Source organism: Lytechinus pictus, chromosome 7 (genome assembly GCF_037042905.1).
Source record: "Lytechinus pictus isolate F3 Inbred chromosome 7, Lp3.0, whole genome shotgun sequence".
Lineage (NCBI taxonomy): Eukaryota > Metazoa > Echinodermata > Echinoidea > Temnopleuroida > Toxopneustidae > Lytechinus > Lytechinus pictus.
The window spans coordinates 45,731,179-45,749,233 of NC_087251.1; the positions used below are offsets into that span (position 1 = coordinate 45,731,179).

Sequence of the window (18,055 nt, forward strand, 5' to 3'; positions counted from 1 at the left end):
AGGACAGTCTGACTTGGAATTCTGGTTCAAATCATGTTCCAGACCAGTGGTTTATACCTAGTTCCTACCGTCGCAATTTTCGCCACGACTGAAACCGTGGTCTAAATCTTGGAGTGATCGTGTCCGATCTTTTCAGATCTCGATATCAGTCGTGGCAATCATTTTGAATGTAGAATTTTTTTTTGACAGCTCAATACATTTTGCATCAGCTCTGAAAGGCAAAGGGATCACATGGCAGTGAGAATGAGGTATAAGCAATTTCTCTTTAAGCCATTGTTCTTTTTCATGTGTACTATTTGCATTGTTTGCATTACAGCACAAATGCATGTACAAATAAATACAAGAGTCGCTAAGGTGAGCACATAATACGCCCGTCTGCAACACGGAAAATGGAGTTATTGGTCAAGCAAGAAAAGTGGAAAGTGGCGACTTCACCTTTGACCTTTTGATCTCAAAATCAATAGGCTTCCTGGATCCACGCTAGTATCATACACACCAAATTATATGAGCCTAGGTTAAGTTAAACTGAAGTTCTCGCGTTTACGTGGACTTCAGAAGGGTAAGATGAAAACACGACACTGTGACCTTGACCTTATGACCTCAAAATCAATAGGCTTCCTGGGATCCATGCTAGTATCATACACACCAAATTAAATGAGCCTAGGTTAAGTTAAACTGAAGTTATCGTGTTTACAAGGAAAAGTTAACGGAGGGCGGACAGACGGACGGACACTGAGCGTGATACCATAATACGTTCCGTAGAAAGGGCGTATCAATCACAAATATCAATCATCATCTCTATATGTAAAGGCTCTGTCATATCGTTCCTTGCATGCCTTGTGTGTGACTGTCGGGTGACTATTTCTGCTACCCGCAGGTCATCTGCAGGCCACGCACATTGACAGTATCACCTACGTATCTCACAGAAGGTTGTCTGAGGGGGGGGGGGGGACCGAGAACTAGTCTGATTTGCCCAAAGAAAAGTTTTGAACTTTGTTTTGGGCGACTTGTGCCTGCAGCTCATCCGCAGGGCTTGCATGCAACAACGTGACAGGGCCTTTACACCCCCACCCATTCAGTAGAATATAGACTCACGTCTTCCGATGATGAACCTTCGTGCATGATGAACTCCCTAACCATAGATGCATTGAATCCTACGACCAAGGAGAAGATGTCTATTGCTGCTTGCCTAACCTCTGAATCCTCCATACCCTATAAATAAAAAAATAAAAAAGTTTTTCCTTTAAAACAAGCAACTTATGTGGAGAAATCTATCCTGAGCTGTTTTACATAGAGTATAGTAATCGATTGAGGTGCTGATTATTACAACTGATTATACACAAGAATCAATGCAATCAATTGAAAAAACCAGCCCCATGATCCACTAAGCTTCATGTTTTGGGGCCCTAGACGTTTTCGATCTGAATGTAAGAGTAAGACTGAATATTATTTTGAATATAAGTATTTTCTTCTATAGTTTGTGGATTCAATATAATAAAAATTAATAGAGTGATGATAACAATAATAATTCTAATAATAATAATACTGATAATAATAATAATAATAATAATGATAATAATGATAATAATAACAACAAAACCCAAATTTTTTAAAGTACATATGATAACGTTTTGATATACAAGACAAAAAGAAATTTATCAAACAAACAAAAACATAGAAATATCATAAATAGAATGTCATCAGACTATGTAAGTTAAGACTCAACTCACCAAGACAACTTCTAGGGCAGGGAGAATACCTAAGCTTGATAACGTCTGAATATTGAAAAAACAAAACAAACAGAAATTACATAACAAAGCAAATAATATCAAAATTTTGACATTCAAGAGGAATAATCACAGGATAAAACCCAAGTACATTGTAAGTACTACTTGCATACAAAAAAAAAAGTTCTCAAAAAAGAACATCAGTTTGGATGTAACACAAGTTTGTTAGAATTAGAATAGAAATATTGTGCAATGCTTTATTTATGACTGTATCAATCCAAATCGAAACGAGTTTCATCTACATACATGTACTTTCGATGTGTCTGAGGTGTGGGGGGAGGGGTGAGTCAGTTGACTATTTAAATATTTCAAAAAGTAACAAGAACATGTGCTAACCTTGAAGAAGCCTTCCCTGTTCTGACTATTCTGAGCAAAACAGCAGAATTCTTTGAGGAATAAAACAAGGTCTCTCCGCCTCTGGTTCTCCGTACTCTCACTGATGAGTTGTGCAAAGAGCTCGGGCAGGAATTTCTCATCGTCCTACAAAGTGGCAAAGCAATGGTATTGATTTGGTTCAAAAGAGTTCTTTACAAAGAGGTAGGTACGTTTAATGGAATACTGATGAGCTTCTTCGACAAGTTTTCTCACGCTGCGATGAAGTGCACATGGTACTGTGCAAACATCCCTTATTATCATGGTGTCCTTGACGATAATGGCTCAAAACTAACCATTACATGAATTTCCACATTAGACTTCATACATGTTCTGCCATCCCATGACAGAAGGAAGCAAGAGACATATTAAAATATAGCCTCAAATATTTGTATTTTACAAATTTACTTTCAAAGAAAAACATTAATCCTGCTATGGGATACATACGTCTATTTAACTGTCATGCCAACGCATTGGCATCTATAAAAAGTAAATGACAAATACCCATTTTGCCCTCTTACAGTAAATACACTTTGGTCACTTGTTGAATCTTGTTCCTTTTAAAGTAAGGCAGTGTTGTACTGAGAGTGAAATTACATGTAGTACAAATTTGACACATGTCGTACAAACTTTTACATGTACACATATATGTATTGTCACTACAAGCCTTTTGTAAAGATAATTGACTTAATTGTACATTATCTAATACAAAGAAATTTAGTAACACCAGTAAGAATATACAGGGCTGAGCCCTTAAAGGTCAAGTCCACCCCAGAAAAACATTGATTTGAATAAATAAAGAAAAATCAAACGAGCATAATGCTGAAAATTTCATCAAAATTGGGTGTAAAATAAGAAAGTTATGACATTTTAAAGTTTCGCTTATTTTTCACAAAACAGTGATATGCACAACCCAGTGACATGCAAATCAGACAGCCGATGATGTCCCTCACTCACTTATTCTTTTGTTTTTTATTGTTTGAATTATACAATATTTCATTTTTTACAGATTTGACAATAATGACCAACTTGACTGAACCATATAGTATTAAACAATGCTAAATCCATATGTTCAGGAAGGAATTAATCATTGTTTCACTTGTCAATGAGGAGAAAATTAGAAAAATTCATATTTCATATAATGAATTACACAAGAAATAGTGAGTGGATGATGTCATCAGTTTCCTCATTTGCATACTGACCAGGTTGTGCATATAACTGTTTTGTGAAACTAAGCAAAACATTAAAATGTCATAACTATCTTATTTTACATCCGATTTTGATGAAAATTTCAGTGTTATGCTTGTTGGATTTTTCTCTTTTTATTCACATCAATTTGTGTTGGGGTGGACTTGTCCTTTAAGTGTGGCTTTCCTACACAAGATCCACTGTTAAATTTCTACTGGGTTCAACAAGTGAACACCCAGCAGCTTTGCCAACATTCAGTACATGTAATGCAATATAATCCAGTAGTAGTGTTAACTTTGTGACACTCTCTTTTGGACTAAATGAACATGTGAAAACAAAAATATATATTCTTATGAAAAACACGTTTCAATTATACTTTGTCAACTACATGTACATTATGTATTTATAGCCTTTGTATGAATACCATTTACACATACATGTACACAGCAGCATAATTACATGTACATGTTCTGTTTACTTTCAAACATGTATCTCTCCCACAAAAACAGCATAGACCCGAGGGGTGTTTCACAAAGATTTAGGAATGACTTAAATGCCTACGTGTATACAGTATATGATAATGCAACGTGCAATCTTATTGATAAATACATGTATGCAGTAGTGCACGTCCTTTTGGCATGATCCGACCAATGCGGTCATGCCTTTTATAACGCACGCAACTAGGCATTCAAATGTGACTTTAAGTCATCCTTAAATCTTTGTATAACACCTGCTCCCCCCCCCCCCCCCGTTCATAAATACAATATTCTGCACTGCAGCTTTTACTCCATGACATGTTTTCCAACATGTACACTTCTTTCTGATTATGATATTTCGGCATCATGCACTGGCAAGAATATGATTCCATTAATAACCACTTTCTGGTCAGGATATTGCTGCCTTTCTTCTCTTTCCAATCAATCCAGGAAAGGCATGGAAATTGATGCACTCTCTGCCAGGTTCCTAGAAGAATGAGGATGGTCTACCCACAGTGCCCTCGGTAACTCATTTCCCCCGTAATTTGTGCAGGATTTTACCCGATTCCCTAAACCATACCCAGCAGTGGTTTACGAATTCAATCAAAATTTCGAATGAAAATGGCAAACCAATATGTATCACAATATAAAATATCATGAAAGCAATGAATTTCAATGATGTAAATTTATCTGTACATGTACATGTAATTCCTGAAGTTGAGGTTAAAAACTGCTTTGGACATCAAAGAAAAGGCAAACATGTACAATTAGTACATGTGCATAAAAATTGCTGATTTCTATCAAGTATCAACTGTGTTTGTTTTAAAGATAAAAAGGAAGAGTAAAGATTATCAAAACAATGGGTACAAGAAATGTACATGCCCTGATGATACGTGAATGAGAATGAAAACCAAATAATTACAGAAAACAGTCATTTGCAGGCCTGGTCATTTGTAAATCTTTTCTGTACAGTATTACAATATTCATATTTTGTGATTGAACAGTAAAAAAAAAAAGAACTCAAAGCACATAATGCAGGCACAATAATGTAAATAAAAAATACCTTAAGTTCAAAGTTTGGATGATTCTCGGCATTTACCATCGATGCAGGATTGGGAATTTCCCCCAAATTGGAAACACACTTTACACAAGCTACATTTAAACTAAACTTCATGAATTGATAACCAATTAATTAAAAATTATGAAGACCACCTATCACAGAAATGTATAAATACACCACCAAGGATGAATGATGACAAATACAAGTAACCACTGTTTTCAAATCATTGATATTTATAATTCATATATTTGGCAGGTAACATTTCTAGTTATTTCCAGTCTCAAAGCACCTTTTTCTAACTATAACAAAACTATCAGTTAACCAAGTTCTTGCACTTGACTAACCCACATCAGAATTTGGATCAGATGAAATATGCATGTAATCTCTGATTTTGGAGCAATTTTTTGTAATTTCATAACACTAGAAAACTTTGTTCATTTTCAAATTGTGGCTAATCATATTTGAAGAATTAAAAGTATGCCTACTGTGCATTTGCTGTTGGAAAATTTTACCCAACCCACTCATATTTTTACTTTGTGAATGTCGACATGTACATGTATCTCTACATGGTGTATGTTTGTACAATACTTTATAACCCAATATAAACTTGCAAAGATATAATCATAGCCGAATATATATCTTACATGAATATACACAAAAAATAAGAAAAACTGAATCAAATGAAACATTACCTGAATCATATCTACAATGTCCACCTTGTTGAAGAAGACAAATGAACTAAGCGTTGACAACATGTTCTCCTCAAAGACAGAAGGTGTGGGCAGAATGACATCCTGTATGTACTGAACTCTGTAAGTCTGGTGGATTTTATTCAAAAGGTTTCTATTCGTGATAGGGATCACTTCATGGAAGTTCGCCTTTGAATTCAAATACTCCCGATGCCGCCGACAGTCCGTCGAATTGGGATCGTGTTCTAGACAGCCTACCACATCGTAGATGAGTTCGTCTGAAAACAGAATCTCGAGGAGCGATGTCTTATTGAGGAGTATGGTGTTCTTCATGATCTCGTAGAGATAATGTAAGCACTCCGTGTTGTTATCAAGGTCCTCGCAAATACAAAATAGTTCAATGAGTTTCCGAATGTAGTTCTCCTTCTCTATTGCTATGGCAAGCTTTTCCCGTTTGATGGGGGACTGCAAAGCACTGCTGAATAGCTCTGTTATCTCCTCCAGTTTGCTGATTTCACAAGGAGGTAGTTCGATAGGTGTGGCTGCTTCGGGGAGTTCTTCAAAGCGGTCTTCTTCGGATTCATCCACGACATCTTGCGTAATGTCAACCGATGGATCTTTCCCTTGAACCTGTCGGAAGTGGGGGGAAATATGAATTTTCACACTGTATATCCAATCCACTGATGCTTTATTAAGAGCCATATATTGTGCTTACCTAAACATTGCCATAGACTGCAATAAATGATTTTTGTTCTATTGATTGTTCAAATCAAATCCAAAGTAAATGTAGGCCAAGTTACAAAATGAAATATTTTCAACCCCATACTTAATAGTATAATGCCGATCAATAAGCTAATTCAAACCTTTACACAGCTTATTCCATTCAAACTACCTGTTTTAAGTATTTAAAAAAAAAACACCTTTTAAACTACTATGCATAGTAATACATGTAGGCTACCTAATTCACTGCATGATGCAATATCTTTATACACAAAATTACATTCCATTATTTTTCCCAGTCGTTTATTACTCACTACCAATTTCCCCCTATCTATGTAAATGTTTAATCCAAAATATATTTCAACGGTGAACACATTTGAATCATTTTCTCACTGAACTTAATTTACATGTACCTGGCAGATGATTTCCCAGATGTCATCGCAGCCTGCTCTCTCTTGGAAACTAAGAGCCAAGTCATAATTGTCATTCTCAGACCAAACAATTAGAGTTTCCTGTCATTCAGAGGAACAAAAATGGCAACAGATATTGTTGAAATATAGACCAATGAAAGTGAAAAAAGGGGGAATGTGGAGAAAAAAAAAGGAAATATAGTGACGGGAGTAAAAGTAATTTAATTACCAGTGATGAACAAAATTACAAGATGGTTTGGATGGTCTTTCATGTGTTTTTTTGTAAATTTTCATGAAACAACAATGAGATATTCTTGTTATAAAATGAAATCCTTTTCATGAAATCAATTCACTTTTCATGTGAATCATATCCCCAGCATTGATGTTCAACTTCAAGTAGAGTATAATAAAAACAAAAGAGGTCATCACATTCAGGTGGAATCCAAAAACCATTAAGAATTTTCTTATATTGAAAAAAAAAGAAGAAACATATCATGCCAAACAATGAGGCATGAATATACATGTGAAAAAGACAAACAACAATTACATGTACATGGGTATCCGGTGCTGCTTGCTTGACTGCTGATCAGAGCATGCAAGGACATGGAATACCCTAGATCTATGAATTAAACAAATATTTATCACATTGCTCTTTATTCATAGAGCTGGACTAGCGCAAAGTCCATGTTTTTTTCCCCGGTTACAACCTGTACCATACAATAACATTTACGATAATTTGTCATTAGACACATGTTGACATGTTACACCGACATGTTTGTTAATGCTGCTCAGATACTTGTACACTGAAGAAATGACCAAGCAATTTTTGCTACAGACCTACATGTACCTGTATAGTTTGTAATGAAACTAGATTAATTTTTTTTAATTGCTGTTTTATGGCACAATTGCATGCAGTACAGTACTTGCGAGTTCTGATTGTGCATTAAATCATCAGTGAAACAAGTAGATGTGTACTTTTCATGTAATGCTGGGAGCCAGGCCGGGCTGGAACTCGGAGATAGGGGGATTTCCCCCAGGCCAAGGCGGGTTGAGGGCTAAACAGCAGAGATCGGAAGCTGTTATGCTTCAGAAAATATGCCACATAAAAAGCGAAATGTGACCATTAACCTCCATGCGTGAACTGAGCTCTTATATTTTCCCAAATAATCTAACTTAATCTAATCGGTATCTTCATCAGGAGTAGACTTAACCATCCTTAACATGAATTTCAGCCACATCGAACATCGGAAACTGCATTATTTTTTATTCGATCTCGACTTCTTTGTTTGAATTCTGCGTCAGATTTTGCCAATCGGAACTTAAAGGGCAGCAACGCGTTTGACTTTGTGTTTGCCGAATGTAATCACTAATTTCAGCACATGTAAAAGAAGAAATTAAAGGTCAAGTCCACCCCAAAAATAGTTTATTTGAATAAAAAGAGAAAATCCAAAACAAGCATAACACTGAAAATTTCATCAAAATCGGGTGTAAAGTTATGACATTTTAAACTTTCACTTATTTTTCACAAAACAGTTATATGCACAACTCAGTGATATGCAAATGAGGTAGTCTATGATGCCCCCCACTCACTATTTCTTTTGTTTTTTATTGTTTGATTTATACAATTTTTAAATTTTTACAGATTTGACGATAAGGACTCTTTTGTTTTAATCTCAAAATGTTAAAACAATGATAACTACACATGTTCACGAGGAATAAAACTTCTTATCATATGGCAATGAGGAGAAAATTATAATATTTCATATTCCACCTAATGAAATACAAAAGAAATAGTGAGTTGATGTCATCAGTCTCCTCACTTGCACACCGACCAGGATATGAAAATAGCTATTTTGTGATATTAAGCGAAACTTTAAAATGTCATAACTTTCTTATTTTACATCCGATTTTGTTGAAATTTTCAGTGTTATGCTTGTTTGATTTTTCTCTTTTATTCAAATCAACTTCATGATAGGGTGGACTTGTCCTTTAAAGAATATACATCAGAATGAGATCCTAAATCTGAGAATTCAAACGATTAAATCAGGATTGTGGCCAAAATAAAGCCATTCCTGATGCCGATCCAGGACCCAGAATTTTCTTTGCTAAACCTTCTGGCCCGGGTTCAAGCCGGGTTTTCCTTCCGGGCCCCAAAGTTATTTTCATGTCCACATTATGATCGTTATGAGGAGACGTTGTTGCTCTAGGGGCAGATCGAATTGAGACAAGAAAAACATGATCTCCAATATTTATATGTAACTTACATATATTTAAAGGTTTCATTATTTCAGGGATAAGATAATTGCAAGGCACTATACCCCAATCCTTCTCAAATACACATTGTACATGTACATGTAAATGTATTTCTTATCTTATAAGAAAACATTAAAAATGATATCAGGCTTTTCTTTAGTCAGACAGTCTAAATGCATTCATCTAGGAACTCAGGAACCATCTCGGGCCTGAAACCACTGGGATTTCATCCTGATTCCTGACAGGCTAATAATAGTTAGAATCTAGTGGGCACAGGGCAACCTTTCTCTTGAAATGTATGTGTACAAACTGTGAGACAATAAAAGAAGGCTGCTACTTCATTTACTAGTATGTACATGTATTTGTATTTCATACAATGATTCACAAAACATAAATATAACTATAAATCATCTTTCTCTCTTAGGGGAACATGTTTGAACTTGTTTGAGCTATATGTAGGCATAGAAAGTATTAATTTACACTCGATGACACACATACATGTAGCTGTTTATGCATGTTGAAACAAAATAAAGCAAATAATATTAATAATAATAATAGCCAATTTTTATAAAGCGCTTTTCCCAGAATGGCTCAAAGCGTGTTATAGCATATTATTTCCCCGGTCATTGGATTCATTTCAATCCCGCACGAAAAGTGCACAATTTCCACTACCTGGGGAGCATTCCTTGCATTCATCGCAGCCTCATTATGGTGCTGGCAAAATCAAACATACAATATCTTTCGCATCCTACCGGGTACCCATTTAGCACCTGGGTCGAGAGTGGCAAAGTGTGGATTAACGCCTTGCCAAAGGACGCTAGACAAATGTGTCCTTGCAAACTAATGGTTTGACATGATCTACAGTGTTTATAGGATTTTAAGTGGATGCTTTTATCTTGCCATCATATTAAGCAATTCCATTTTTTCACTCTGTATGAATCAAAATTGCAGCTTGCATGTTCTCTACTATACTGGTACGTGTATCCCCTCTTTTCTTTCACAGGTATTACTAAAAGAATAAGAAAAGAAAAACAGGATAACACCAAAATCATCATCACAATCATTATTTTCAGACAGTATTTTCTCTCTGATCATGATGAAGGGTCACTGACTCTTGTACCAAGAAGACAGCCCCTCTTTCCACAAATTCATGTCTTGACCATCATCCTTATTCAGACTGAACATACTGCTTTCCTTCTTCTCCGTACATGTATTTTTCCATTTGATCTTTGGTCTTCCCTTTTTTCTTATGCCATTTAATGTTAGATCTCATGCTCTTTTCATAGGTTCATCTTCCATACCCAACACCAAACATTTTTCACATCATGGCTCTTTTTGTTCTCCTTTTAATAACTTCACATTCCATGTTTCTGAGCCATACACCATTACTACAAACCTTGTAAATCTTGCCATTTTATTATTCTCATTGTTTACCTTCTCCTACCAGCTAGGATCGAGGCCAGTTCAATGAACTTTATCCACCCAATCTGCACCTTCTTGCTACTACAATCGAATATCCACCAGACCACCGCCACTGATGACCGTATCTCCAAGATAATCTCCAACAAAACCTATCCTATCCCCCTTCTCAAAATCTCCCAATAAACATCTCTCTTTCCTCTTCCACCACTCCATTGCTAATCTCCCTGCATTTCTCCTATTCAATCCTCTCAGCCATTCTGTTGATGATTTCATCTTCACTTCACATGTCAATTTTATCAAAATTAACATTGATTTTTCCTTTTTATTTGTACATCACACACCTATTTTCACAAAAAGACATGTGTATATATACATCCTGGTGATATGAAAACGGGGAAGCCGATCGTGTGACACACTGATAATTTCTTTTGCATTTTAATTAACAATTATTGAAATGATGATGTAATGTGTTCCAGAAGGAATCAATCCAGGATTTACATTGATATAGTGGGGAAAAGGGATAAATGATATAATGAAAGGAACATTTACCACCAACATATGGTCAAGCATTCTTCTGAGTTTTTTTTTACATAACAGATACCTAAATTACATTGAGAGTTATTTACCTGTTGCTTCTGGTATGCCGTGTCTGGTTGAATTTTGGATTCCAACAGGATAGAACCTATTTAAAAAAAAAGGTAAACAAACAGAGCTGATCAACAACAAACCCTTAGCTTACTGTCCATGCCCTCAGCGCATGTTGTCCCACATCATAAATCAAAATTCACTGTCTGGAACAGCCTCAGTGCCCTTTGAGAGAACAGGCCTGCATCATGAAGTTTGATGGAGAAAAAAAAATGCACATTTCACTTCTTTACATCCATGACGTCCATCTATTCTCCATTTCCTTGAAAGTATTTTGATTTAGTTGGAAACTGCCAAGAAAATAAAGAATATTCCCTCCTTTCTTGACTCTCAATGATGGATCAGTTGATGTTTATCATTAGACTACTAACATCAATGTGTACATACGGGACAGGATCACTTTCTGCCTTTCCGGCACAGCTAAAAAAAGTTTGTCATTATTATATTGACATTAAAATGCATTTTATGCCAACGGATAAAACAAGTGATATTATTATCTTTAAACTTATTTATGCTTTTAGCCTAAAAAAAAATCAACTCAGATCCAAGTGGACCATACCATACAACAATCCATGTCGTTCACTGACTTGCCCTATGGCTATGACTTCATCTTAGATCTGATTTGATGAAGAAATCAAGGAAGTACTTTTGCAATGTAGAGTCTCAGAATATTTTATATTTCATCATCAATAGGCTGAATTCCAGTATTTAAATTAATAAACCCATGTTAAAGCAAGATATAATTGGCTGTACAGTATGTCAATCATAGCAATGTCTTCAAACAAAATAATGGAGTTAGTGTGATTTGAAATATGATGTGACTTAGCAAGAGAAAAAAAGGTGCTCCCATGCCTGTCTCAATTAATGTTGTCATTTTTTTCTTCATTGATGTCTTTGGGGAAATTTGAATGCTAATCAATCAGTTCATGAAAATGATGTTACCCCTTCCCTCAAGGGGACTGACAATGACACACAGACATTTATTCAGTCATGAAGAAGGGTTTTTTTTTAATATTTTTTTTTACTGTTATATGAATTTGGATTCTTGTTTCTTTTTTTACATGTAAACTCATTTGCCCTTTTGAATCGAATCATGATTTAAAGATACATGTAAATGCCAGTTGTGGTAACAATTTCAAATCGAGTTCTTTCAGAATCCAATAAAAGGACCACCCTAATATCTGAAAAAATTTTGAGAGCCATTTTTCATTTTACCAGAGCCATTTTCAGTTTTCAAGAGCCATTCTTTTTTTTTCATGATTCAGCGCATGGTTTCGCAAAGCAGTTTGTCTTGCTTGTTTACAAATTCATTTAAGGGTTAACATTGTTTATTTTTTCTTCATTGTTATTAATTGTTAAATGATTACTAAATTCATTGTTCATTTAAAGGTTGTTTGTATCTTGTGTATTAACTGGATTGTTCTAGCTCTATTCTCTTACAATTTTGTCTATCAAATTGAATAGGATGAAGTTTATCAAATTTGAACAGAATTTGTACTTTAATAGAGGAATCCTTTTCATATTGTTTAATTTTTTATTTGATAAAAACTCACTTGAAAATTATTTTATGAAATATTGAATGCATCGCAGCCTGACAACAAACATCAACATGCCAACTAATTCACAAGCTAAGCTATACCTACACCAGCGCAGCCACTGAACGCAGCACAGTTCACAGTCAATCATCACCGCAACACAAGCAGGTATTAAACTGCAGTAGCGCAAATATATGTATATACTCAGGCACTAATTGTTACTCATCAAAAATCCCCGCTAAAATTGCAATTTCGCCCTTCTAATCGCAGTATGCGTGCCATTTTTAGTTCAGATTTAAGTAGTGGGGTTGCTGAAAAATACGCTAAAATGAAACAAATCTGTGATTTTGGAGCAATTTTCACATTAGGACTCGCTCGGTACTTGGCAGTTTTAGGCAGTTGCGAGAGCGATCCGAAAGCACACAAAAGCGGAATCTCTCTTCGCCCCCGTCTAATTTCAACATGGGGGGGGGGGGGGAATAGAGCGATTTTCACATTAGGACTCGCTCGATACTTGGCAGTTTTAGGCAGTTGTGAGAGCAATCAGAAAGCACACAAGAGCGGAATCTCTCTCCCCCCGTCTAAGTTCAATGCAGGAAATACACAAATTATGAGGTCAAAACATAACCTCATAGGCGACATATTAATAGCGCACATGTACGGGGTGGTGCATTTGTTGAAAGTCGGCGGTAACACACAAATGCACACAATGATGGTAACGACGCTTGTCGGCGAGGTGAACCGTATACTGATTTTAATTTTTTTCTCTTTTAGGTATGAACTTTTTTTAGTAAAATTTGTTTTATTGCAGCTTAGATTTCGCAAATTATATCTAAGGTAAAAATTTTGATAAAACATTGGTGGATTTTGTACAAAGGTGCTTGAAAGTCTGACTACTCTGGCAGCTTATTTCAACCTTATTGAAGTCCCAATGTTCCCAAGAGCACATCACTGTATATCACCAGGAGCTAAACACAGAGGAACAGAAGAACCTGCGTCCAGGACTGGACCTTATGGATGTATGTACATCAGTCCTTCACGTTTATAATTTCGTGGAGCTCAATAAATCGCTCTCCATGTTTTTTGGAGCTCGATTGAGCTCCTCAGAATCGCTCTCCTTGAGGAGCTCAAATCAATTCAATACAATACATGTATGATAAATTGTAGATTTTTCTTAACATCGTATATGCAATAGCTGTGTAGCTATTAATTAATCTGTGGTGAAACTAGGCCTGGGTCACTACGTTTACAAATTATCACGCTCCTGCTTTAAAAAAAATAAAAATAAAATAAAATACTGTACAAAAAAATTGCTAAAATTTCACATTTTACATCTTTAAATCCATAAAATGGCTATCTATTTTCCGTAATTCCTTTAAATTATTTTGATTTAGTTGAAAACTATCAGAAAAATGAAGAATATTCACCTCTTTCCCGACTCTGATTTGAATTTACACTCGGTAAATATTGTAGTCCCACAGGTAGACTTCCATGGTGTTGCCATGAAGTTTAAAATCAAAACAGAGTCGGGAAAGAGGTCAATATTCTTCATTTTTTCGGTAGTTTCCAACTAAATCAAAATAATTTAAACGAATTATGGAAAACAGATGCCTATTTCGTGAATATAAAGATGTAAAATGTGAAATTTCAGCAACTTTTTGTGAAGGCCTTTTTTTTTAGGAGCGTGATTTTTTGTTCTTATTTTTTTAGGAGTGCGGTAGGAGCGCCGGCGCAATCGCGCTCCTCAAAAATGAAGGTCTGGTACATATGTAAGATCAAACTTAGTAAAGGACTGTTGAAACCTGAAGATACTACTTTTTATGTACATGTACGCTCTTCAAGAACCATCATGAATGTTTACGTGTGGGATGCACACAGAGGATTTGACTGCGAAATTGGTGGAATCTTACTTGCATTCTGTCAAGAAAATGTTGATAAACTTGCATATTACTTACTTACTTGGATTTACTTGGTATTAATCTCTAAATAGAACAGTGTTGAAATTACTTTTTATTTTTAGGGAGTCATTTTGAAAAAAAAATGGGAGCCATTTTTCATTTTACCAGAGCCATTTTCAGTTTTCGATAGCCATTTTTTTTCCATGATTCAGCACATGGTTTTGCATCGCAGTTTGTCCTGCTTGTTTACAAATTCATTTTAAGTTAAACATTGTTTATTTAATTGCTATTTATTTTTTCTTCAATGTTATTAATTGTTAAATTAGTATTTAATCTATTGTTGTTCATTTACATGTAGGTCTAATGTTTATTTTTTGTATTTCGTATATTAAATTAACTGGACGTTCTTACTTATACAATTTTGTCCATCAAATTGAATAGGATGAAGTTTATCAAATTTGAACAGAATCTGTATTCAGAGGAATCCTTTTCATAATTACTTTTTTTTATTAAAACTCACTTGAAAATTATTTCATGAAATATTCAATTGATAGCCTGACAGCTAACGTCAACATGTCAACTATTTCTCAAGCTAAGCTATGCCTACGCCAGCATAGCTCTCAGTCAATCATCACCGTAACACTCAGCTCACAGTCAATCATCGCCGCAACACAGGTGGGTATGAAACTGCATTAGTGCCAATACATGTTTCCAATCAGGCACCGACTGTTACTCACCAAAATCCCAAATTTCGGTCTTAAAATTGCAGAATCTGCGCCATATTTCCAGAGCACCAAGTGGCTTAGTTCAGATTTAAGAAGTGGAGTCGCCGAAAATTAATCTAAAATAAAATAAACTGTGATTTTCTTCAGATCTTCTTCTTATGTTGGTTTGAGTGGCAATTAGTCATATTTGACTATTGTCGCCATTGACTCTATCTATAAAATCTCACTTCTCGCATAATGATATCATTACCTGGTACGGAAATTTGAGTGTAAAAATGGGGGTCCCCTCCGCGGCACACACCCACTATGCATTATATACTGAGTACCCCCCCCCCCCCCCCCCCCGGGACTGGACAGGCGCAGACGGGAGCAATTTTCATGTTGGGATTCGCTCAGTACTTGCGAGAGCAATTCCAAAGCACACGAGGGTGGAATCGCTCGTCGCTCCCGTGTATTTTCAACCCTGAAATAGAAGTTAACAAAAGGGCTCAAAATTATTTCAAACCATCAGATGGTAAAAGTAAACTTGTAAAAATACGATAATCATTCTGCTTATTTATTTTAGACAAAATGATAATCAAAATCCGACTTCACATCACATGCTCGACCAGTTATTTTAGGAACCACCATTAAAATTTGCCGATATTTACACCGCCATTTTGGCTTTTAACATGGAAACATTTGTGTAATGCCAAATGACCGGTCACTAAGCCAAACAATCAAAACATTGCATGCTTTCGAAGTTTCAGTTTCGATTGTCTGGCTTGCCGATTGGTAGAGGTCAAACTATTGCAAAATGGTTTTCCATGAAAAAAAAAAGATGGTGTAGGCCTAACCATTAACATGAGATTGACCTTGCATTGGCAATTATTTTTACTCTCCATGCACAAATGAATGGGTACTGGGTGCAAAAGTGTATTGGCACCATTCACAATTGAGTTTGCATTTGCCATTAGTTAATATTGCATTGCCTTTTTTGCGTGAATACCGTAGGCCTACCACCTTATTATATTATACTTTTAACAAAAGTTAAAAAAAAAGTGATTACATGTGCAAATGATATATTTATGGGTAATAAATTGACACTTCATAGATAGTCAGACATTTGAACCAACTGTTAACAAGCTTGAATAATTTAGAGCCAGCGCAATAGCCAAGGGCGACCCACTGCTACAACACCGCAGGATTACGGGCGATTGGACGGCCCCATCATCCCCTTCAGCTCTGGCACTGGCTCTTCGCTCTATAGCGATACGTGATAGACGTTTACGTACCATCGGTTTCCGAACAAACTAGCAAACACATCCCATTCAGACGTTCCACCAAACATGATGATACATGACCAGTCCCCCTGTCATCCCATTGACGCTCATCATTAAGAACATAAAGCTTTACTCTTCTTCTGGTATCTGACATTTTGGACGACAAATACATCACAGATCCACCACAAAATTTGATTCAACGGGGGACTTTTTCATGTCGTTGTACGGCGTACAAATGACGATAAACACTTCATACGGCAGCCATCTTGATAGGCTTTTTACATAGCCTGACGGGTTTCCCGCTCTAATATCTGAGCACTTGTCAAAGGTCAACGTTACTACAAAGCCTTTCTCTGCGGGAAGTTTGAATTCAAGAAATTTCAATCAAATTCGTAAGATATGATATGATCAAGATAAAATAATTAGGTAGGCCTGCTACTAAAGTCAGACCTCATGAGAGAAAATTTGAGTTTCAGAACCGTACAATATAGATTTTTGACAATTATTCAAAATCTTCATTCCTTTCGAGCTGGGCCCCCAGTGCCCCCCCCCCCCCCCGAATAAGATAAACATGAATTAACAAAAAATAAGGCGAAATCAAATTAGAAATGTTCAAAACAGGCTTTAATTAGTTAATGATATTGTAATTTTTTTCATGAAATAATACAGTAAACCCCACCACGTACCACACATCATCACGGCTTTCATGGCTACCATCACCGTCGACCACCAGCACACCAGAGGATACACCCCTCCTGATATTTCAAAGCGTCAGCCTGGGATACCCCCCCCCCCTCGTAAATTAAGAAAGAAAAAATCACCTATAATGTACAATAGGCCTTTTATATTTGTTTTATCTTCTTCTTCTTAGCCTTCAACAATAACATATCATCATGGAGATCATATTCATTGTCATAATTTAATTCATTAATTTAATTTATTTTACATAGTTTGATTGAAGCTTCGATATGTCCTTTCTTCTATTTCTTTTATCTCTTCCTTCTATTCTCCTCTTCGTGTTGTTATTGTTGTCGCCATTTTTGCTGTTGTTTTTCTCCTTATTATTTTTCTTCCTCATCTTTTTCTTCCGTCTCCTCCTCCCCTTTCTTCTTCTATTCCTCTTCCTTCTTTTCTTTTTCTTCTTCGTTATATTTTTGTATATATTATCTATATATCTTATTTATTGGTAATAGTAAATTCTGATTTTTTTTTTTTCATTTTTTAAATATGTAAATATAGTATAATTTTACCATTTTATTCTCTTAATTCTGTATGTCGAGGACCCCACTGGAAATAAGCTTTTGAGCTTTCGTGGGTCATCCTGTGCAAGCCTGTTGTTTTAATGCTACTGTATGTTATGGTGACTTGCCAAATAAAATCAATCAATCAATCAATTGCTGTGCCGGGTATTCGGTTCATTAATTCCATCATGTCGTGACTGTAACAGAGCCGGAAAAAATGCGATCCACAAGTTCATTGTATTTTGCTTAACTGAAGCTCTCATAGGTTGATGAATAATCATTTCATAATATAGTCATGTTGTCTTCTTGATATCCTCTTCATTCTTTATTTACATTTTACGCATTGGATTACAGACCAGTGCATGCACTTTT

The 18,055-nt window shown here is 35.7% G+C and overlaps 1 protein-coding gene across 4 annotated transcripts in view; it reads right to left on the reverse strand.

The window, feature by feature from the left end:
* LOC129264146 (serine/threonine-protein phosphatase 4 regulatory subunit 3A-like) overlaps positions 1-16,797 on the reverse strand; it is a 30,708-nt gene extending 13,911 nt beyond the window's left edge. Inside the window, exons 1-7 of one of the 4 annotated variants that reach the window (XR_010294244.1) lie at positions 16,455-16,793; positions 11,004-11,059; positions 6,706-6,804; positions 5,576-6,202; positions 2,124-2,267; positions 1,731-1,775; positions 1,096-1,212 (exon numbers count right to left, since the gene is read on the reverse strand). Coding sequence is in view for 2 of the 4 variants with exons in the window: in XM_064102879.1 (XP_063958949.1) it covers positions 1,096-1,212; positions 1,731-1,775; positions 2,124-2,267; positions 5,576-6,202; positions 6,706-6,804; positions 11,004-11,059; positions 16,455-16,614 (1,248 nt within the window). In the remaining 2 variants the exon portion in view is untranslated. Of the gene's footprint in view, positions 1-1,095; positions 1,213-1,730; positions 1,776-2,123; positions 2,268-5,575; positions 6,203-6,705; positions 6,805-11,003; positions 11,060-16,454 lie in introns of all 4 variants that reach the window. The other 3 variants (XR_010294245.1, XM_064102879.1, XM_064102878.1) reach the window with 3 other exon arrangements.
* Positions 16,798-18,055: the final 1,258 nt, after the last annotated feature.